Source organism: Lacerta agilis, chromosome 4 (genome assembly GCF_009819535.1).
Source record: "Lacerta agilis isolate rLacAgi1 chromosome 4, rLacAgi1.pri, whole genome shotgun sequence".
NCBI classification, from domain to species: Eukaryota; Metazoa; Chordata; class Lepidosauria; order Squamata; family Lacertidae; genus Lacerta; species Lacerta agilis.
This window is the reverse complement of record NC_046315.1, coordinates 9791752-9815978: the sequence shown is the minus strand read 5'-3', so window position 1 is coordinate 9815978 and position 24227 is coordinate 9791752. Positions and strand designations below refer to the sequence as shown.

General features: G+C 46.4%; 1 protein-coding gene across 1 annotated transcript in view; it reads left to right on the top strand.

The window, feature by feature from the left end:
- LOC117045058 (teneurin-4-like) overlaps positions 1-21565 on the top strand; it is a 326243-nt gene extending 304678 nt beyond the window's left edge. Inside the window, exon 6 of the mRNA XM_033145843.1 lies at positions 21312-21565. Coding sequence (XP_033001734.1) covers positions 21312-21565 — 254 coding nt within the window. The remainder of the gene's footprint in view (positions 1-21311) is intronic.
- Positions 21566-24227: the final 2662 nt, after the last annotated feature.

Genomic DNA, 24227 nt, shown 5'->3' with positions numbered 1-24227 from the left:
TACCTAGAGCTTCTTAAATATTAATACAAATAAGACTTAGCATAAAAGGAAAAGGCGATGGGCAGGGAAAAGGAAAACAACCAAACCCAGTCTCTCAATTATTGATGCTTCTTATAACAACTAGCTGGGATGGAAGTAGTTGCTTAGAGTAAATAGATCTGGAGAAACAGCCTGGGTGTCCCAACCCTCCTGGACTTTACTGTAAGGCAGCCTGAAGTTGTTGGCCTTACAGAATGTGGCCTCCGGCTTCCCAGGCCTAGCTAGAATGTACTGCTTTTTTTGTTACTCTGGTCCCCACCGACAGGCTCACGTTATAAATAAGAAACCAGTATTGCGAGTTTGTAGGATGAGAGTGTTAATTCCTGTGTCAAGATGAAGCCAGCGTGGGGAAGAATTAACCTCCTGCAGTAAAAATTGCTCTGCAACTGATACCTGCAGCCGTTTGCAAAATGAAATAAATGGATGTGTGCGCACAGGAATGCACAGAATCGCAAGGTAGGGCTGGGAAGGAATCCGCCCGGAATCCCCGGAGTGATGCTGTCAGTCAGCACAGACAGTATTGAGCTCGGTATATTTTCTTGTGTTCAGCTTGGAAAGTTCGGTACGGAAGGTAAAAGGAACTGAGGAGAGAAATGAAAGCAAGAAAGAGGAAATCGCAAAGGTAGATCACATATTATTTATGTACGCCAGAACAGAAGCAATAACTTTATTAGCCCAAAGGTGGAAATTGCAAGAATTACCAACAATTGAGGAATGGCAGGCGAAGATGATGGACTAAGCGGAATTAGCCAAGCCGACCGGTAGAATCCGGAACCAAGATGACCAAAAAAATTCAAAGAGACTGGAGTAAATTTATTTGGTATATGAATAATTACTGTAAAAATTGTGAAGACACTAGCGGGACTGAAATAAACCCTGCAACGAATTTTTTTTTTTTTTTTTTAACTTTTTAGACCAAAGAGACAAAGTTGGTTATAAGGATACAAAGGTCAGAAGTCGAAAATTTAAAGACTTGAAAATAGAAAACCCGTTGAAGGGATGGAGGGAAGTCACAAGCTCAGCAGAGCATAGGGTATATTTGTTTGTTATTGGAATGTTGGAAATACTGTGTTAAAAAGGAAATTAATAAAAAATATATTTATTTATTTTTTAAAAAAAAAGAAAAAAGAAAGCAAGTGCTGGAGCAGTTCTGCCCTGTAGCTCAGTGGTAAGGAATATGCTTTTAGTACAGAACGTCACAGGTTCAATCCCTGGGGGGGGGGGGGGCTATTAATTAATTAATTAATTAATTACTATTATTTGTTTCAGTTTTTTAAACCTGCCCTCAGGCAGGGCGGGGCACAGCTACTTAAAATCAAATACCAAAACCGGTTTAAAACAAATTAACAGTCTCAGGGACAGGGTCAACCCTAAAAATACAAACCCCAGGTATCCAGGTGAGGGGCTAAAGAGCTGTGTCTTCAGCGGACGACAGAAAACAAATACTTACTCCTACGATTTATATATCCTGTTCTTCCTCCCGGAGGAAAATAATAAAAAAATAAATTAATTTTAAAAGGGGGGGAATAATAAACGATATTCATATTTCATATTCATATTTTGTGCTGTTGGGATAGATTAGGGGTAAGACAAGTAAAGGCGTGCATCTAATTGATGGGTGTAAAAACAGGATCGCCGGCATTTGAAACAATAACAGCAGAGAGCTGCAAGCAGGGAAAAAAGAGAGAATATGCCCCGGAGTCTCACTGCAGCCTACACATGGCAAAGGCAGAACTGAATTATAGCCACATTACACAAAGAGTCCAGCAATAAGTCCTCTTGTTACTTGCTGGCTGCAGGCCGTGCCGGATAATTGAATTCATTTGGAATAGATTCTCCGTCTCGAATTTGCTGTGGGAGCTAATAGCATCCTGTCTTTCAAATTCGAGGAAAATCCATAGTTGTCTGAGGGCCAAATGAGATGGTACATGGGAGGTGTGCGAACGGCCTCCTGGTTATTTTATTTCATTTTTAATCGAAAATGAGAGTTGAAGGCTGCAGCCGAGAGATGGAGAGCGCAGTGTTAGGAACACAGATGTATAAGCTAGGCGCCAAATGGCTCCTTAAACCAGGGTCACCGTTGAAACCTATCCATCCTTAAAGAAATCAGCCCTGAGTGTTCACTGGAAGGACAGATCCTGAAGCTGAGGCTCCAGTACTTTGGCCACCTCATGAGAAGAGAAGACTCCCTAGAAAAGACCCTGATGTTAGGAAAGATGGAGGGCACAAGGAGAAGGGGACGACAGAGGATGGACCATTTTTTAGAGCCAATGTGGTGTAGTTGTTAAGAGTGGTAGACTCATAATCTGGTGAACCGGGTTCGCGTCTCCGCTCCTCCTCATGCTAGCTGCTGGGTGACCTTGAGCTAGTCACACTTCTCTGAAGTCTCTCAGCCCCACTCACCTCACAGAGTGTTTGTTGTGGGGGAGGAAGGGAAAGGAGATTGTTAGCTGCTTTGAAAGCAATAATCAATGTCCTGTACTATAAAATAAATAAGACAGTATTGTAGATGATGAAAAAATAATAATTTTTGTTTTTTACTTGCTCTTACAATAGTCATTGTTTGAATGGGGGGCTTTTATCCATTTCCACAGTCACACAATCAACCTGTCAGCTGAACTGCGTTCCACACAGTCACAAAAACAAATGAACCGGAAAAGCCTCAAAAACAAAAACGCAAAATAAATAGCACAACCAAAAGCGCCAAATACAGTGGTACCTTGGTTCTTGAACTTAATCCATTCCAGAAGTCCATTTGACTTCTGAAATGTTTGAAAACCAAGGCGTGGCTTCTGATTGGTGCAGGCGCCCCCAAAACAATAGCCATCAGCCACATCGGATGTTCGGCTTCGGAAAATCATTTGAAAACCAGAACATATACTTCCAGGTTTTCGGTGTTTGGGAACCAAGGCATTTGAGAACCAAGGTGTTTGAGAACCATGGTAGCACTGTAATCATCAATACCCTTTGCTCTCATGGGCAAGATGACTGGGCCAGTTTTTAGCTGCCTCGGTGATCCTTTTGGACTGAAAGGCAGGGATATATATGTGTGTGTGTGTTAATTAATAAATAAAAAATAAGGAACAATTAGCCGACAGTTAATTCTGCCGTGTCTCTGGCTCAGGGAGTGTTTGAATTATTCAGTCCCAGCTGATGCACATGCAGAGAGCAGAATTGCTGGTCCCAGCCAGCGGCTGCTTAGAAGCAGGAAAGGTCAGAGCTGTGAATTCTGGAGACTCAGGGGTATGTTTTCTGGGGGAGGAGAGGGATACTTTGCTGGGTTCGCAGGGGCTCTTAATTGTTTTATTTCTCCAGGCACGCCACCTTTTTTTCTCCCAGGCTTGGAAGTGCACCCTTTGGGAATTACGGGGCTGGGTTAATGGTGAGCAACGCTGTCAGTCATTAAGCCTTGGCTAGTCGACCCATCACCAGGTGGTGCCTGGAAGAAATCTCTCCCCAGGGTACAGAGCTTGCATAATTAAGGCCTTTATGGAGGGTTTTTTGTTTTAAAAAAAGATGCATCCACATTTGGTTACAGTTGGATAAATGATGGCAGATTAGATACCCTGTTGGTTTGTTCTGGTCTGCTGGTTCTTGCTGCTTCGTGGACTCCAGGTGAGGAGAGTCTGTCTTGCGTTTGCTCCTTTTATGATGATGACTTCTACACTCGCCTGCCTACTTCAACACCCTGGAGAATCTCCAGTGTGTTTCTTCCCCCTCTCCAAAGGCGATGGGGTCGAATTAAACTGAAGAAGCGGCATTTTTGCTTACTTGCTGTGATTGCAAAGCGGAAACCATTGACTATTTTTGTGTGCGTTTACTTCAGTTGCCACAATGTTCTTAATGAAAGGGTTCTACTCTGTGTTGGTGCATGTCATAAAAGGAACATGAAGCTCTGTTGAATCATAGAATTATAGAATCATAGAATTATAAGATCATAGAATTGTAGAGGTGGAAGCAATCCTGAGAATTATCTAGTCCAACCCACTACAAGCTGTCCCACACTGGGATCAAACCTGCAACCTTGATGCTATTCCGAAATAACATATTTTCAAGTAAATTGTGCTTAGTTCCAAGTGCTGTGATTCCTGCATTGCGCAGACGCCATGGTGCATCTGCAGCAGCCCAACCGGACGCCTTCATCTGCCCCAGCTGCAACAAAACATGTCTCTCCTGTTATCAGTCTCTACAGCCACAGCAGGTGCTGTAATTCTCCCAACGATTTGACTTCACCCTCAAAGGTTCACTCCTCCATTGTCTCCCAAGGCAGATGGATGCCAACAACAGTGGGCTGGATGATCCTCGGGGTCCCTGCCAACTCTATATTTCTATGGTTCCCAGTACACTAAGGCTGCAATCCGAATGTTTATCTGCCACTGCCAAAGCTTTGCAGACATATTGCTATTTTCGGCAGCAGCAGCAGCAGAAGGTGTTCTTGGCAGGGGACAGGCAGGTTGGACTTGATCCTTGTTTTGGCTTCAGGCTGGCACTGCAGTCGGGTCCACATCAGACCTGGCATCAGTCGGCACAGGCTGCGTGGGCAGTTTTATGTCTCATTTTAGTTATTTGTTAAATTTACGTACCACCCTTCGTCCGAAGATCACAGGGCGGTTTACAGCATAAAAACACAGAATGCACAACATTATAACCCAAACCAAACAATTCAGGATCCAGCAGATCCTGAGCAACTTTGGCCCTGCCCCACCCCTGCGCCACTCTGCTGACAGAGATACCCTCAGCGGGCTTTGGGCTCGCTCACCTGTTCTGCAGGTGGAAGTCCAGGAGGAGGGCAGCTATGCCAGCAATAGCTGAATCCACCCTCCCCCCAAAAAAACCTGGCAGAAAGGGGAGTTGGTAATGCAGCCCTAAACTTTGAAGCAAAACTCCCTGGTGTGAGGAATGCTGTTCCTTCTTCCAAAAATGTCAGGTCCTCTTGTCTATTAGGTCAGGGTATCAGCCAGGGCCCAGAAAGCAAGGAGCCAAGGCAAGCCAAGCTTTTCTTTCTGTTAACTTCTCAGCTGCTGCAGCACCCAGTCCTAAAGCAGAGGGCTAGCAATGCTTACTTGCCACAATGGCTATGCTCTGCCAACACATTGGAGGCACAACACATGGCTAATAAGTATGATAAATGTGTTATTAGTAGTAGTTAGAACAGGCTTCCTCAACCTCGGCCCTCCAGATGTTTTGAGACTACAGTTCCCATCATTCCTGACCACTGGTCCTGCTAGCTAGGGATCATGGGAGTTGTAGGCCAAAAACATCTGGAGGGCCGAGGTTGAGGAAACCTGAGTTAGAATATAACCCAAAATTTACAAATCACAAACATCATTATATAATGTATGTATTAAGTCCATAAACAAGAAATAGTCAACGTAATGAATTGCTGTCAGGGAACACCACGACGCAGGCAGAATGCCTTTCAATAGATAATGTTCAACAGTATTATAGTGGTGGGTGCTCCAACGTGTAGGTTGGTCACTGTTATTTTTGTTTTCATACATTGTATGTAATGTATTTAATTTTCTTATTAGCTGACGAAGGTTCATCTTCGAAACAGTTGACTTACTCCGGAAACACTGTTCTGCCTGTTTGCTGTTCATTACTGGCGGTGTGGTCTAAACCACTGAGCCTCTAGGGCTTGCCGATCGGAAGGTCGGAGGTTCGAATCCCCGTGACGGCGTGAGCTCCCGTTGCTCGGTCCCAGCTCCTGCCAACCTAGCAGTTTGAAAGAACCCCAAAAAGTGCAAGTAGATAAATAGGTACCGTGCCAGCAGGAAGGTAAACAGCGTTTCCGTGCGCTGCTCTGGTTTCGCCAGAAGCGGCTTAGTCATGCTGGCCCCATGACCTGGAAAAACTGTCTGCGGACAAACGTTGGCTCCCTCGGCCTGTAAAGCGAGATGAGCGCCGCAACCCCAGAGTCGTCCACGACTGGACTTAACTGTCAGGGGTCCCTTTACCTTTACCTTTACACGTTGGAGCACCCACCACTACAATACTGTTGGACATTACCTATTGATTGAAGGCATTCTGCCTGTGTCGTGGTGTTCCCTGACAGCAATTCATTACATTGACTATTTCTTGTTTATGGGCTTATACATGCATTTTATAATGATGTTTATGATTTGTAAATTTTGGGTTATATTCTAACTGCTAATAATAATACATTTATCATACTTATTAGCCACGTGCTGCAGCTGTATTTGAGCAGATTATTCTGTATTGCAACACGGGTTTTGTTTTTGTAACACATTGAAGGCAGCGATGCTTCTGGATCCCAGTGGTCTTGTATTCAGATGCTGTCTGCTGGTTGGCCACTGTGATGCTGGACTAGATGAGCCACTGCCAGCATTATTGTTGTTGTTGTTGTTGTTGTTGTTGTTGTTGTTGTTGTTGTTGTACCACCCTATACCCTTAGATCTCAGGGCAGTTCACAACATAAAATCACAATATTAAAAAAACACAAAAATATATAATAAACAACTTTTGTTACTTTCACTGGACCTACCTGCTTCCTCGATTGGCTTGAGTGTTGGAGCACTTAGGCATGGATGGGGTGGATATCAAAGCCCCAGTCCATATTTCTTTCTTTTTTTAATGCTTTTTCTTGCATTTTTATTCAGGCATCAAATCAATCAGTTTTGGAGAAAAACTGAAAGGGGGAGAACCTGATTTTGCAGTTGAGTACCCATAAAAGCAAAGAAAAATAAGTAGAGATGAAAGCATCCCGCTAAACCTATTCAGAACTGTTTCCCTAACCAAGCCAATATCAATTTGCATCCCTTGGTTCAGCTTTTGGGTTCTTTTTGCTATTCAGTTTGCTCTTTTCTGCTGCACTACCCTACTGTGAGCTGAGCTCTAACACTTTCCAGCGTTCCAGCTCTCATAAATTGTTTAAAACCATTTTTCCCTCTCTTCTTGTTTTTCAACTCCTTGCTCTTTAACAATTCTGGCTGCGCAACTTTTCCTCTTTCAACTCACTTTCCAGCTCAATTTATATACATTCTTATCACCCCTTTGTGAACCTTTTAGTCAGTCAGAAGTAGAGCAGATCCACAGATGAGCCACATTGCCACATTCCTAGGACAAACCTTTTGACTCTCCTGTGCAAAACATCCCCTTGTCCTTTTGACTCAACCTGCAAAACATCTCGGGCAATGCATCGTCCCCTTGTACTACAGCGTGGCATAAATATATGTGGCCTAAAGCTTTGCTAAACCAGATGGCGACAGGTTTATAAATATATAAATAATGTGATAATCTAACAAGATCCCGTGAATATAGAAAGAAGTGCTTATATCTTCCAAAGTGAAGCCCAAAAGCAATGCGTGAGAGAGAGAGAAAGGAATGTGTCATGCTATTATGCAAAGCACAAATGAATGCGAGACCTTACTTAATGAATACAAGAGCCTGTTTAAATAAATATGTGACCCGCTCCTGACTGCTGATGACTAGTCGTAGCGAAAATGAATAGTTTGTAAATTAAGCACTCGAAAGAGGGCCTGTACTTTCCGTCATTAGCAAGTACGTAGGATGTTGCATCCCTTACTATTTTTCTAGCGAAAGATGTGCCACAACTCACCTTGAATGCCTCACCTGTTCTCTTCTAATGGCAATTGTGCTCACCTGAGAGGTGCTGTAACCGAGTTCTGGTGAGTTCCAGCTGTAAAAAGGGGGGGAGCTTGCTTACATCGGTGGCTGCCAAGAGGAAAATACCATGAAGTTTTCCTCTGTCACCTCCAAGCACCTGGGGAATGGGACAAAGCAAAGCTTTTTAAAGCACATTTCTGCCCCCGTCAAAGAATCTTGAGAAGTGGAGTACGTTAAAGGTGCTCAGAATGGTACCGGTAATTCTGTAAGGGGAAAATGATAGTTCCCAGGACTCTTTGGGAGAAGCTATGTGCTTTAAATGTGTGGTGCAGGAGTACCGTATTTTTCCATCTATAAGAAGAAGAGTTTGGATACGATATCCTGCTTTATCACTACCTGAAGGAGTCTCAAAGCAGCTAACATTCTCCTTTCCTTTCCTCCCCCACAACAAACACTCTGTGAGGTGAGTGGGGCTGAGAGACTTCAAAGAGGTGTGACTAGCCCAAGGTCATCCAGCAGCTGCATGTGGAGGAGCGGGGAAGCGAACCCGGTTCACCAGATTACAAGTCTACCGCTCTTAACCACTACACCACACTGGCCCTTCCATGGGGAAGTGATGTTTCTCTGTAACTTTCCCAGGGTTGTTCCCCCCATCTCTTCATGCACTGAAATTCAGAGATAAGCACAGGAAAGGCAGGAATACTTCGAAGTTAGCATTTCCCACGGTTGGATTTCATTTTCACCAGGTAGGGATGAATTTAAGAGTGGGGGATAAATGGTGGATGGAATCAGACTGCAAAGGGCTTTAATTGGGTTTGCTGATTTTCTTATTTGTATTAAAATGTTCCTTTTCAGGCTAATAAGTAACACAGCTTGTGTTTATTTATTTATTTGTAATTAATTACATTTACATCTCGCCCCTTTCCTACAAGGATCTCAAGGTGGCCTGCATACTTCTCTCTTTCCCCCATTTTATCTTCTCAACAACCCTGTAAAGTAGGTAGGTTAGGCTGAATGTAGACAGGAGCTTCAAGGCTGAGTAAGAATTTGAACGCTGGTCTCCTGGGTGCTAGTGCAACATTCTAACCACTACACCATACTGCCTCTCCCTGATAATAGTCAGATAAAGTACTATTTACTGTTCTCTTACCAATAATACATCATTTCTTTTCAATCTCTAGCATTACTACCCTTCATAGAATCATAGGATTGTAGGGACAAAGGGACCCCAAGGGTCATTTAGTCCAGATATATAATCTAGGTGCCAAATGGCTCCTTAAACCAGGGTTACAGTCGCCAAAACGGAATACCTAGTTGCCGTTTTTGGACCAGGCGGCTCGAAAGTCATATTTTTCAATACAACTTTTGGGTTCCTAAAATTCATTCCGATTGGGCGGATAAAACACAGTGGTACCTCAGTTTTGGAACATAATCCGTTCCAGAAGACCGTTCGAGTTCTGAAACGTTCAGAAACCGAAAACTCAATGTGGAAGCCTCAATACAGAAAACTCAATATGGAAGCTGCGTGGCACGTTCGACTTCCGAGGTGTGTTTGAAAACCAAAGCATTTACTTCCGGGTTTACAGCGTTCGAAAACCGAAACGTTCGTCAACGGAGACGTTCGGAAACCGAGGTACCATGGTATAACAGAATTCTACAGGGTGTGTTGCTAGTGTGTGAAAACAGGCAAGATCCAAAGGTTTCCCAAGCATGCATGTGTGGATGGTGGAGGATTCAGGCACCATCCTGGTGCCTGGGGATCTTCACTTGGTTGCAAGTGGCTGATACCCAGGTTCAAAATGCACCTGGCGAATTTCGAACACTAGTCTAGTCCAGCCTCCTGCAGTGCAATTCTGTTTATCTGCCTCCCCTTCCTCCCTTCGCCTGGTTGGAGCTCTTGTGACAATTTGACATGTTTCTTCACAAGCTATGCAAATGTGAGAGTCCATTGCAAGGACTCACAACAATCTGTGCAAAGGAGGTATCCTTTGTTTGTTTTCCTACCTGCAGAGAAAAAGACTAGTCCTAGTCCGAAGCCTGCTTTGAGCACTTATTCTGGGAAGCATAGATGCAAAACTGCTTGCTTCTGGTGTAGTGTGGCCACTAGTTTGAATCTCATCACTGTAGTTAATTTACTATGTTAGCTTTTCCTAGTAACTCTGGTCCCAGATGTTTGGGGCTGCATCTCGTCAGGTCATCTAGCATCCTGCCCACTCTAAATTTGTTTTCTTTCTGCCGCCGCTGCCAAAACCAAAACCAGTGGGGTCTCAGAGGACTTGAAAAATTTGCCCAGAGGCTGGATTGAGCCCCCGCATCACCCCTGCCCTAGACCTTCCAATCTGGGGGACACGGGGAGGAGAAACCCCAGGATCACAGATAATGCTTTTCAAATCATACACTTCCCTCTTTTTGTAAATATCAGCTCTAGAGGGATACAAATTGCTTTTCTCACCCTCTCTCTGAACGCAGCATGGAGCTCCACAGCTCTGAAACTTTGGCAAAGTTAGTGTGTGTGTGTGTGTTTCTGCCTCTGCATGTGTTTAAATTGTAAAGGAGGCCAGCTGCTGCCCCTCAGACTTAGGCAGCCCTCCACCACCCCCCACCCCACATTTCTGCAATCCATTCAACACATTTCAACACGTAAGGGGCTCTCGGTTCCCAGGTGTGATTTTTTGCTAGAATACCTTTTTAAAAAAACAAACACACCAAACATGGCTCATCTTACCTTTGTGCGTATTTTAGAATCTCACCTTGCTCCTTTGCTTCACACTTTGGGGATTTCATTCAGTTTGAAACAGTGTGGAAGAAACGGCTTTAACTAACTTTATTTCTTTGGTTAAACTATGCGCCTACTTGTAAAAGTAAAAGGTAAAGGACCCCTGGACTGTTAAGTCCTGTCAAAGACGACTATGGGGTTGCGGCGCTCATCTCGCTTTCAGGCCGAGGGAGCCAGCATTTGTCCACAGACAGCTTTCCAGGTCATGTGGCCAGCATGACTAAACCGCTACTGGCGCATGGAGGACCATGATGAGTGCCAGAGCGCACAGAAATGCCGTTTACCTTCCCACCACAGCGGTACCTATTTATCTACTTGCACTGGCGTGCTTTCAAACTGCTAGGTTGGCAGGAGCTGGGACAGAGCAACGGGAGCTCACCCTGTTGTGGAGATTCAAACCACTGACATTCTGATCACCAAGCCCAAGAGGCTCATTGGTTTAGATCACAGCGCCACCCACACCCTATGCACCTACTTGTGCAAGCAGGGCAATACATCTCCCCCACGGCTTTTGCACACTGTTTCAGACATAGATCCATACAAGTGAGCTAGGTAACGCTCAGATTTGCTGTGTGGGAAAGACCACGCAACACAGCGACATGTTTAGGACTCTTTCATGTACAGGACTCGTTTCCTACATGGGTGTGCTGTATAATCCCATGCGCAGTTTGTCACATGCAAAACATATGCTCCTCCAGCAATCGCCATTTAAGATGTGCATCAGTCCTAGTCCAGCATCCCATTCTCATAGTGGCCAGTCAGATGCGCATGGCAAGCACTCTTGCCTCGGAGGGAGACCAGCCTCACATGCCCACACATGGGGCCTGGAAGCTATTTCCATCGCCAGCCATGGTTTTAAAGCTGTCTGTGCGACAACCACCACTCCGTCATGCGGCAACGAATGCTAAAAGTGAACCGTGAATTGTGATGAACAAACATTTGTCCGTACAAATCTATATCCGTTCTCCCTATTTATAAAACAACAACAACAACCAGGTGGGCAATATAAAATATTATTTGAAAATACAATAAAATATCAGAATATTTTATTCTGATATTCAGAAGTTCAGCAACCATGGTACATGGTCAGATTTTCCGATGCCTGCCTCTTTCTGCCTCTGTAACCTATTGGCAAAACTTTGCATGCTAGCCCAGTGGCCTGAGCTATAAACTAGAACAGGGATGGGGAATTTGTGGTGCTGCACTCTAAATCCCATCATCCCTGATGTTTGGCCAAGCTGCCTGGGACCAATGGGAGTTGGGAGTCCATAAGCCCATTTCATATGCACTACTGACTGAACTATCCCAGCTGGAATGTGGCTCTCAGGCTAGAGAAAAAGTTATCCGCCCTTGATGAAGATGCTAAACGTTGTGCGTAGTATTTTGAGAAGCAAATGATTTCTCCCTGCGCTGCTTGTAACTTTACGCATTTCTACATGGAAAGAATGCATCTTGTTTACTCCTAAACTGAGTCCCTTTCAGCAAAGTGCATCCCAGCAACTTTACCATTTCCAGGTGTGTTTCTCTCTCTCTCTCTCTCTCTCTCTCTCTCTCTCTCTCTCACGCCTTTCAGCCTCAGATATTTTCACACATCCTCTGAAGGCTTCTTGGAACAAGGTGTCAAAGGGTTGGCATGCAGTTGTCAGCAGGTTATTTGTTCCACTTTGGGTGGGTGGGTGGGGCTGCGTCCTTGAAAGTGGGAGGGAGACAAGAGAGGGAGAGAAAGAGGGGAGAGGGTGGAAGGAATGAAAGAGGAGAAGGAGGGGGATACCAGAATTGGATGGACCAAGGCCCAAAACTGGGAGTAGTTGTAAATTCTGGGGTGCAGGTTGTTCATGGCTATGCCCCTTCTATACCAAGGTTTCCCAAAGTTAGCTCTCCAGCTCTTGTTGGACTACAACTCCCATTATCCTTAATTAGCAGAACCAGTGGTCTGAGATGATGGGAATTGTAGTCCAAAAGCAGTGGATGACCCGAGTTTGATAAACCTTGTTCTACACTGTAAAAATGACCAGTGCAGACATTATAGCTTCAACACTAAGCCAGTTTTTTGCTCCCCACAACTCTGCTTAAAATCCAGCCTGATGGGAAGCATGGGAAAAGCTACCTTATACTGAATCAGACCCATTATCCATCTAACTTAGTATTGTCTACACTGATTGGCAGCAACTTCCCAGGGTTTTAGGCGGGGACATTCCCTGCCCTGCCTAGAAATGCTAGGGATTGTTCACGAGACTTCCTGCACACAAAGCACATTCCCTACCACTGTGCTACAGTTCCTCTCCCAATGAAGACTTCTGTTGGACTCTAAAGTTTGCTCATGCTTAGTGACCTGAACATCTTAAAACAAGGAGTACAGCCCTTAGCCATGCGTACTAATGAAACCTCCCTCTTCTTCTGCTTAGCTTGTTTATTGGATTTCCCTCTGGGGAGGAAGAAAACTCATTTATTGCCCCATGCAGAAGATTGGCATATAACCTTCCCAGAGATTGCATCATTGTCCCTGCTGCGAAACATGTCGCTGTGCTTTGTTCCTACATCCACTGCAAGGATGCCTGGTAGCCATTTCCCCTTCCCCTTGATCTGCTTCGTTGACTGCTGCTTGCAGATGCAATATAATGTTGAGTCTGACCAATGGCCTTTGAATCTGAAAGCTGGCAAGAAATCGTCTATCCACTCCTAATCATAGCTGTCAACTTTCGGATTTCAAAATAAGGGATCAGCAGCCTCACCTATGATAGTCACGTGGCAGTGGTGGGCGGGGCCAGAAGCAAAAGTGGGCGGAGCCAATGGGAAAATATGCCGAGGCTCCACTCTGGGCTCCACCACGGCCACCAGGACCAGAGCGGAGAAGACGCCGAAGATCCTGCCTCGTCCCAAGCCCCACATGCCTCCGCTCCAGGCTCCCTTCCCACCGCAGCAGCAGCAGCTGCCGCTGCGGCCACGTGCGGTTCTGGCTGCCCGAGAGCCGCCGAGGAAGAGGTGGAGGCGACAGTCCCCTCGCCTGCCTCTCTCTCTCTCCTCCGATGCTCCCCCCGTCCACCTCTCCCGCCCAGCGCAGTAGGCTGAGGCGAAGCTCCTGAGGAGAGCGAGCGAGCGAGAGGCAGCTGAGGAGAACTGCTCCCCCAGCACCCCCACCCTGCGTCGCCCAGTCCTCTCCTCACCTCCCCACACGCCTCGCCCAGGGAGGGAGCACCACGGCTCAGACGCGGCTCAGGAGACTCTGCTCGGCTCCTCTGGGCGCCATCCATGCCACACAGGCACCCCCAGAGAGCCCTTGTGGCCGAGCGCTCCACTCTCCTCCAATTAGTGCTGCCTGCACTGAGGCGGTGGCGGCTGGCGACAGCGCCAATGCCAATGCCGGGCGCGCATTCAGGCGTGAGCCGGATGGAGCCTCACGCGCCAAAGCAGGCGTGGGACAGGCAGCGGCAGCCACAGGTGAAGCTTCTCCTGAGAGGCGCGAGTGGCAGCACGGGGCCAGCTAGAGGGGCGGGCAGCGCATTGCTCGGCAGGCCTGCAAGGCGCACGGCCGGAGGGGAGCAAAAAAAGCTCCTGAGGAGAGCGAGCGAGCGAGCGAGCGAGAGGCAGCTGAGGAGAACTGCTCCCCCAGCACCCCCAGGAGGAGGAGGAAGAAGAAGAAAATACCGACGCTGCAGCGCCACTCCCACCTCAGCCGAGTCCCATGGAGCGCGTGGAGCCTGCGCGCAAAGAAAGAAGCAGGACGGAGCGAGGCTGCGAGTCCCTCCCCTTGGCGCTTACAAGTCCTCCTCCTCCTTTCCCCTCCTCCTCCTCCTCCCCCCTTCTCTGGCTGCTGCCTGTCTGCAGATAGTCTGGCTCTTAGTGACAGCAGGCAAAGAACGGGGGAGACGGGGAAGGAAGGGAATATACGGGTTTTTGATTAACCCGGGATTGCAGCAGGAAACACGTTAAAAAACGTGAGAATCCCGGGAAATACGTGATACTTGACAGCTATGCTCCTAATTTTCATTGCGTGAGTCCAATGGATCCATTAGCCCAAGTTAGCAGCAGCAGTCGGCCAGGCTGGGCATTAGCTGAGGATCCCAGGAGCTCGGAAGGGCCTCTATTCCAGCCTTACCCAGCTAGTATTGCCATGCATTGTCCTTCCTGCCAGGTCTCCATAGGCTTCTGAATGGCAAACTCTGGTGCTGTTTGCCTGGAACAGCCTAGCAGGCCAAAGTTGGCCCGTGGGTGGGTAGCTCCTTACCCCTGATGTCATGGACTGACCGGACACAGAAGAGTGGTGGGAGGAACCAGTCGGGGAATCCCCAAGGGAAGAAGGCTCAGAGCCTTGGGATTGGTGGTGGGACAACGATGAGTGGTCAGAGGGAGAAGCCTGGGAAGAGGAGGTGGTGTTGGAAGCTGAAGGGGTAACAGGGTTTAGTGAGAAGGGAGAGTCCGTGGCAGAGAGAAGCAGAGGCAGCAGGGTGGGGGGAGGAGGGCAAGAGGCAGAGATGAATCAGGCTGGTGAAGAAGCCAAGGTGTCATGCCCTCCTGCTGCGACAAGCTTCCCTAGTCCCCACAGGACCAGGAGAGGTATGAAGCGTGAGGAGCAGAGGCAGAAATGGGTGCAGTCTCAGATTGCTTAGGAAGGACCTGGGGGGGGGGAGGAGATTTAGGCTGCTGTGGGAATTCAGGGACCTTCAGCCTCCACAACTGTCTCATAGGGTCAAGACCTACCAAAGAAGAGTTGCTGTGCTCATTAGGCCGGGCACCCCTGAGCAGACCCCCCCCCCCATTTCTTCCAATACATAAAATAAAAAAATTCCTTCCAGTAGCACCTTCTGCTTCCCATAAATAGTTCATGTCACTTACTCTGTGTGATTTATCGCTCGCTCGTGACACCTGTGTGTCATCTGTGTGTCGTGTGTGTGTGTGTGTGTGTGTGTGTAGCACATGTGGCTAATCTAGAGGGAAATGGGGCCATATGACATGCATCTGAGGCTTAATTCCATAGGCTGACCTGAACCAACCCAGTGATTAACTGCAGGACTCCTTTTTATCTGGGATGCAAATAAAATTTTGGAGTTGGGTGGGGCCACTGTGAGTGTCCGGGGCTCCAGGAAACCTTGTTCAGGCCGTGGGAAGACTAGGAACCCTGCATTCTGACCAGTGCAGAAAGGTATGTTTGTAAGTGGGAGAACAGACCATGGCTAAGGTTACATCGTCGCCAGTGGTAAACAAAGCAGCAGAACGACATTGGTGGCATTTGCCTTTGTCAGCATTGCATGGGTGTGATATATGTGGCCATAGGGCAAGACCAAATCTCTCTCTCTCTCTTGTACAGATGGAGTTATAGTTGCACTTTGGTCTTCGGGGGACGGGAGTCTGAATTACATGGAGCACTTTTTAACATGGGAGGGCTTGGGGCTTCATTCATCCGCTTGCTCAGAAACTTCGGGGCCTCACGGATGGGGCCGCAGCGCAAGCTGTGATCAAAACCCTACTGACAAAGAGAGAGAGAAAGGGGTGGGGTGGGGGGAGCGATGTGCAACTTCTACAATGTACAAGGCAAGCTCGACATAAACCAGGGAGGGGGTTTCACGCCGGCCCCCCTGCCATCGTGACATGGTCCAGCGACCAAATGCGAGAAAGGGAGGAAGCGAAGGAGGAGAAATGGGCTTTTAGTTCTCTGAACCTTAGCAAATCTTTTTTTTTTTTCTCTGGGTGGGTGCGGGGGAGGCAATGCTGAACAGATGAAACCCTTTGCCCCCGACCCCCCCCACATGCCTCTTAGAAAGAGATACTGTGCAGTCGCCGTATGGTTTTGGTTACGCCAGCCCGTAACTTTTATACAACATGTTAGAAAGTATTATAAAGTTTTATTTTTGTTGTTTTTGCAGAGTCTGGCACAAATTTCTCGGGGCGATTTGTTTTCTTTGCAGTTAACGGAAAGTGCGCGGTCGCTCCCCGGGATTACGCTACTTTCTGCCTCCCGTTCCCAGCGCGTTTGTAAAATAATAATAATAATAATAATAATAATAATAATAATAATAATATTAATAATAATATTAATGGCAGTTTTAGTGATGTTCCCGGGAATTTGGGGAAGGCCTTCTTGGAGCAGTGCTGTGCTCAGAACCTGGCTGCTGTTACACACATGGTTCTGCTTCCTGTAGGCATCTCTGGTTTGTTGGTGTGGGAACAGGATGCTGGCCCGGTGATCTCTGGTCTCTCCTGTGGTGGTTGTTGGTGCATACCTCCAATATGTCTCTGATGAAAATAGGGACATCCTATTCAACAACAATAACAACAACAAATACCCCATCCATCTGACTGCTTTGCCCCAGCAACTCTGGGTGGCTTACAACATATAGAAAAAAACATAATAAAACATTAACTTTCAAAAAAAAAAAAAAACCCACAGTGCAGCATTCAGATGTATTCTAAAGGTTGTACAGTTACTTATCCCCTTATCCATACACTTCCCCTATGTAAATAGGGATATCCTAAGGGACACGGGTGGCGCTGGGGTCTAAACCACAGAGCCTAGGGCTTGCCGATCAGAAGGTCGGCAGTTCGAATCCCCGCGACGGGGTGAGCTCCCGTTGCTCGGTCCCAGCTCCTGCCCACCTAGCAGTTTGAAAGCACGTCAAAGTGCAAGTAGCTAAACAGGGACCGCTCCGGCGGGAAGGTAAATGGTATTTCTGTCTCTGGTTTGCTAGAAGCGGCTTAGTCATGCTGGCCACATGACCCAGAAAAACTGTCTCGGGACAAACGTTGGCTCCCTCAGCCTTTGGAGTGAGATGAGCACCGCAACCCCAGAGTCGTCCGCGACTGGACCTAACGGTCAGGGGTACCTTTACCTTTACCTTTAAGGCACTGGTGGCCAAACTTGGCCCTCCAGTTTTGGGACTACAATTCCCATCATCCCTGACCACTGGTCCTGTTAGCTGCGGGTGATGAGAGTTGTAGTAAAAAAAAAAAAAAAAAAGCTGGAGGGCCATGTTTGGCCACCACTGTCCTAAGGGAAAGCGGGACATTCTGGGATCAAATCAGAAACTGGGATGGCTTCTGTTAATCCAGGACGGTCCTTTGAAAATAGGGACTCCTGGAGGGTCTGTTGGTAGTGGTGGCCCCCTTCCCAGTATTTGTATGTCCCTTTTCATTGGAAAATATCACAGAGTAGCTTGTGTAGAAAATCACATCGGATTAAATGCACTAATGCAACCCGGATGGCTTTGAAGGGGGATTCGAGAAATTCATGGAGGATGTGGCCATGGCAAGACATTTTGGCACCTGAGATGTACCAGGAATGGGTGCCAGGGAGGCAGGAGTGAGTGAAGATCTACATCAGGAACGGGGGCGGGGATAAAGGTCTACAACTGGATCTGCTGCCCCTGTGGATTCTGCCGCCTGAGGCCATTGCCTCCCCTTGCCTCATGCCAGGGCTGGCCCTGAATATGGCTATGAATGGCAACTCTTCCTCTTCTTCTTTGGCGAACACTCGTAGCCGAGTAAGATTGTCTTCCATCAGCAGCTATGAGGGATAAGGAGATGCTGGTAGTGTTCTCTCCAGCGCAGTGCAATAGCTTCTTTATCTTTTAGAAGTGTGGTGCTGTCTGCTGAGTGTAGTGGTCATATGCCATGATTTATTGGCCCACAGAGATGGTCTTTGTGGCTTTAAAGAAACTCTGTGCATCATGAGCAGGGGTCAGCAACCTTTTTCAGCCGTGGGCCGGTCCACCATCCCTCAGACCATGTGGTGGGCTGGACTATATTTTGAAGGGGGGAAATGAACAAATTCCTATGCCCCACAAATAACCCAGAGATGCATTTTAAATAAAAGGACACATTCTACTCATGCAAAAACACGCTGATTCCCGGACTGTCTGTGGGCAAGATTGAGAAGGCGATTGGGCTGGATTTGGCCCCCGGGCCTTAGTTTGCCTACCCATGATCTGATGTGTAGAGACCTTTCCTATTCTGCTTAGTTCAAGAGAGTTCTGGAAGCTTCTTTGTGTGGCAGAAAGTTCATGATGTTTGGGTTATTGTTTGGGTTATACTTTCAGAGAAGCCGAGTACAGCTGGTTTAAACTGACACTCTTATCTCTTTCTGTCAAGGTCATGCTGACTATAAAAGTAGGGCCAGAAGGTTATCTACCCCTGATTATGAGTGTCAGCTAAGTGCTGGATCTCTTGAGCTTTTATTTATCCACCAGGTGGCTACTAGCCATAAGAGCTATGGTCTACCTGCACTGTGGGGGGGCAGTTTTTATCAGGACTACAGCAAACAGAGTGGGGAGGCTTAACCCTTCCCGCTCTTGTGGCAGACTCACTCCAGATTACCTCCCATGCTGAAGTTAGATTTAGGGGGAAGGTACCAATTGCTACAACGGGAACCTTTTTATCTTTAAACTAAGCCAAACTTCAGCCTAGAAGTGGGAGGAAGGATTTCTTGCAGATGTGACCCAGTCTTTGCATGTTATGGAGCATGCAGCGAAGTGTGCAGTTATGGACACTCCCCCATTAGGTGCCTGTGTCAATCAGACTAAAACATCTGCATGGTGTTTTGGACAGGTTTTTCAGCCAAATTGCCATGCTCCGTTGAGGCTAGTTTGGGGGTTTCCAAGATACCAGGGTGGCCACAGATCATAAGAGGGCACCCACGCAGGCACACAAATAAACACGTGTACACACACACAGGGTGTAGATTTCCTGTGTTGCATGGGGCTGGACTAGATGACCCTTGGGGTCCCTTCCTGTTCTTCAACTCTTATGATTCTATGATTCCTGTAGAGTCTACAGGACTCTCAGATGTAATTTGCTGCACAAATCCTGCCTTTCAGACAGCAGCGAGATATGAATGGAGGGAAACCCCTCAAAAAGGACACACTTTAAAAAAACAATAATAGTAACAATAACAATGGCCAATGGGAAGAATTACTCCCTGCTCCGGAAGATTACGTTGTTTCCCATTTATTTTAAAATCAAACTTTTACATTAGCATCAAACTCTTTAATAACAAACAAACAAACAATTACTTGCAAATAACATACTATATATGTGTACGCAAACCAAAACAAAATAGGAGCATCTAGCTTTCAGTGATGATAAATTATGATAATAAGTATAAAGTTTTAAAAGCTGGGAAATGGAGGCAAAATTTTCAGTTTAGAATAGAATAGGAAAATCCAGTTTGTAAGATAAATAATAATCTCGCCTTATCCTAAACTTTAAAAAATAGAAAGGTTATAACTAACCCGGCCCTCTCCCTCTTTATTTATGTTCCGCTGGCGTTTAAATACTTTCTTTTTAAAAAATCAAACCTTTGATTCTCCTGCTGATTACTTTTATAAATGGTTAGGCCCTGGTTCTGAGGGCCTCATTTTTTTTTTTTTAATGCTGCGTTTTAGCCCGCAAGTGGCGATGATCCAGTTCTTTTAAGAAACGAGTTACTGTGAATTTTGTGTGTGTGTTTGCTTTTACTGTGTTGGTTACTTTAAACCTCAGAGAGTTAAACAGGATGGGTTCTGTGTCCCATCTCTATTCAGGATTTGTTGTCATTTGTTCATGGAGAGGTCATATGACAAGGATTTGAATGTGGAGTGTTTATGCACCTTCCTGTTAATTATTACACAATCCTACCCTTTTCGGTACATTTCCCCCATCAGTTTCCTAAATACAACCCTCCCCCCCAAAAAACTGGATTTATTGCACCAGGGAGACAAGAGTGTTTTAATCCACTTTAACTTCAATAAAACCTATTATCCCATTTTGCGCTCCTGCAAAAAAATATTGACAGGAAATCTACTTCTCTGCCAGAGGCAACCGATTGTGTGGCAAATTTTATATTTTCTGGGTCCAGCGTGGCGGCTGTGTGTGTAAATGAAGGCATGGATAGACAGAGTTACGTGTCAGCCACACTTATATGCTACGGAAATAACAAAGATTTGTTGAGCTCCCTTTCTTTCCAATCCTCTGCCGTGTATCGCAGAAACACTGGGAGCTGCCTTACACTGAGCCAGAGAATTGGTCCATTTGGCTAAGCATCATTGGCACTGAGTGGCAGCAGCTCTGCAAGATCTCAGGCAGGCAGGATTCCCAGTTCTATATTTGGAGGTTGGGGGGGGGGGTTGGGTTTGAACCTGGGATCTCGCCGGCCCCCCCCCATGGAAAGCAGATGCTCTACCTGTTGAGCTGCAGCCCTTTCCAGCTGTGCCACTGGCGCAAGGCCCTTACTTCCTTCCCTTCTGGCAAGGCGAAGGACCCCCCTCATCAAATGATACCCTACGAAGCATCTCTCCGCCCCTAACGTTCTGCACTCCAAAGCACCCGCTCTCTTGATGTTCGATTTGACTTTTGTTCCTTATCTGTTACGGCTCAGTTTCATCATGCAATCGCATGCTGGTGCAACCTTCCGTCTCTCCTCTGAGGGAATGATCACTGGGCTTAGAAATCGCAGCGATGTATGATTAAACCTAGCCTCAATACTCTTGGATTCCCTCTCCAGCTGGCTGCTTAAAATGACAAGAACCCCCACCCCCACCCCCGAAGTCATATAGATTAGAACATGAAATTCAAGAGCTTTCTAACCAATGCCTGAAAAACGGCAGGGTTTCCCTTGTGATTTAATACCTGCTTAATCAAGACTACACCTGAATGCTTTATGCATTTATTCAGAGGTCAGCTCCTCCAGTGGATTTAATGGGATTTTCTCCTTCGCAAGGTCGTGCTCTGTGTACTGTATTTGCAAATGGTGATTCCTTGCATAGGCTTTGCTAAGAAGTTATCTGTGTCTCTGTGCATGTTTTTTTGTGTTTGATGTATCTTTGTGTGTCCCCCCCCCCTTGTTGTCCTGGTGTTTTCCTTCTTCTTTTTTGTTTTCTTTTTTTGGGTTGCAATTTTCAGTTATTTATTTTCTGTCTGTGTTTGTGTTTGTGGTTCACAGGTCCTCCTTTGCATTGTTCATCTGCTTCATCAACCCCTATTGAGCAAACCCCCTCCCCTCCCCCCTCCCCGCCAGCCAATGAGAGCCAGAGGAGGTTGCTAGGCAATGGGGTGGCCCAGCCAACTCAGGACTCTGACTCTGAAGAAGAGTTTGTCCCCAGTTCATTCTTAGTTAAAAGTGGCTCTGGGAATCTCTCTCTCCCATCTATTGGTGAGTTCATTCTATCTACCTACTTAACTGTGTTACTGCTTTAAATGTATATATAATTTGTTGGTTATTTTGTATTTGAAATGTTTTGAAACTCATTTTAGTAAAGATGCATTTCCAAGTGTGCATTACATTTGGGAACAGTCTGCTTCTTTTGTTGCATCTTGCTGTTTGAAGTTTTGCAAATGGATTTTTTGGTGTGTGTGTGTGTGTGTGTGTTTTGCAGGGGAGGAGGGTTGCGTAGGCGGGCTTGCTTTGCATTGCAGCTCAACTCTGCAACTCTTGCTGATTTCAAGGACCCCCCCCCCCCCAGATCTCCCCACGGCTGAATGGTTAGGGGATGGTTGGGCCTGGCCTGATCTCAAGTTGCATTTTTTAGAGCTGCAGAAAGAATGTGTGGTTTGGAGTAAAATTCCACACAGCGTGCATTTGATGGCTTTCCATTGGAGGTTTTGCAGTCAGGGTGGCGAAAACATTTGTCGTGCATTACAGATTTCACCGACTTAATGTTCAGCCCACCTCTCTCCCGGCGGTCTTCTCTGCAAGATTGTTTGGGTTGCTTGTGTGTGTGATATATAATAAACTGGACCATTCGGTTAAATCTCATGCATTCTGTTTTGGATTTTTGCCAAGGGTTTTGCCAGCAGAGGTGCTGGTAGGATGTGTTCCTTTATAATTATGTGCTGTTGTTGTTTTTATTCCTGCTGAATTTTGGAGCCTCTGTTTCTGAATGAAAAATTAAAACGATACAGTATATCAGTATTGGGAGAGTAAAAGAAACCTTGGATCTTTTTCGCCACTTCAAGCAAATCCTTTGGTTTTGTTCCAGGAAAATGTGTCTACCACATTTGTGTTTGTCCATCTGCTGTTTATTTTTGTAAGCCCTTTTAGAAAATCAGATGATATTTATGCTTTTCAGAAATACTGGTGGTGCTGTCATCCCCGCCCCCAGTCCAATTGGGTCCTAACAGGTCAGGAGAGAGTGTCTTTTGACTTCAGAAACTGCAGGAGCTTGTTTTTTAAAAGGGTGTGTGTGTGTTGTTTTTGCAGCTTCTGGCTGAGACAGCTGCAAGGAGTACCGTACCTTGTGAATTTGGAAGCTGTAAAAATAGCCACTTGTTCTTTTTTCTTTTTCTTTTCTTTTTTTGCAAAAAGTGAGTTGTTTGCATTATTAGTGCATGGACACTACTTTGAGTAAAATGTTGGATTGGGTTGGGGAGAGGAAAAAAAGAAATGCCTGTAGTTTGCAGGTTATATTAGGGTTATGTTGGTTTTACACTTTGTTCTCAATCCCAAATGTTCCATCTTTCATTCCAAATCTGTTATTCTGGTTTCATCCACCTTTTCCCACCTGGTACCTGAATCTGTGAATATGTTTCAGTGCACAGAGAATTCTACAGTAGTCCCAAACTGGACAGGGCCAAATCTATGAAATGAGTATTAGCTTAATTAATACCTCGGCTGTGTTCCCGCCTCCGGTCAATGCAATTACCGTAAGAGCCTCTGCAAATACGTATGTCAACCGTTTTGTTTTAGGGGGTGGTTATCGGTACATTTGCCAACTCTTGAAATTCAAAAGTTTCTGGGCAGAGCGGGAGAAAACATCGAAGTTGCACAGCTATTACATGTGCTTGCAAGTCCCCAGCCACCAAGCAGTAAGCATCATATCAGGTCTCCGCAGTTCACGGCACAATCTTAAGCTAGACAACTAACTGCACCATAAAAACAAGGAGAGGACTTCATGTGCGGAGCAGATAACTCGAGGAAGTGAGTCAAGCCAGGTGCTATGCTTATCAAATGGCAGCCTTGATTACTGCAATGCGCTTTGCGTGGGGCTACCCTGGGGCCTGGTGTGGAGGTTCCAGCTTGTGCAAAATGCCAGTGGCTAGGCAGTTTATGTGGGACAGGCTATCACCGGCGTTTAACTCCATTTCTCAGACGTCTGCACTGGCAGCTCATATTTTAGAGCTCACGGTTCTTGCATTAGGTTACAATGCCCTTAACAATTTGGGTCCAGGATATCTCCCTTATATCCCTGCCCAATTGCTGAGGTATTTGGGGAGTCAATGTTTATGGCCCGCCATGGCTCAGATTCACCACTTGGACCCACCAGGAGTTGTCAGTTTAGTATTGGGGTCCCTACAGGACCCAGGTGGCGCTGTGGGTTAAACCACAGAGCCTAGGGCTTGCTGATCAGAAGGTCGGCGGTTCGAATCCCTGCCACGGGGTGAGCTCCCGTTGCTCGGTCCCAGCTCCTGCCCGCCTAGCAGTTCGAAAGCATGTCAAAAGTGCAGGTAGATAAATGGGGACCGCTCCAGTAGGAAGGTAAACAGCGTTTCCGTGCGCTGCTCTGGTTCGCCAGAAGCGACTTTGTCATGCTGGCCACATGACCCGGAGGCTGTCTGCAGACAAACGCTGGCTCCCTCGGCCTATAGAGCGAGATGAGCGCTGCAACCCCACAGTCGGACACGACTGGACCTGGTGGTCAGGGGTCCCTTTACCTTTACCTATTGGTGTCCCTATTATATGGAACTGCCTTCCAATTGAGGTCAGAGAGCCCCCCAAAAAACTTCCAGTACCCTACTGAAGACTATTCCAGTGGGCATTTCAACTGATCTTATTGTTTTAACCAATTACTGTAATATGGGGGGGAGTCTTGTATCTTTGCAAACGGCTTAGAGCCAGTGCTTTTTTATTTTATTTTTAAAA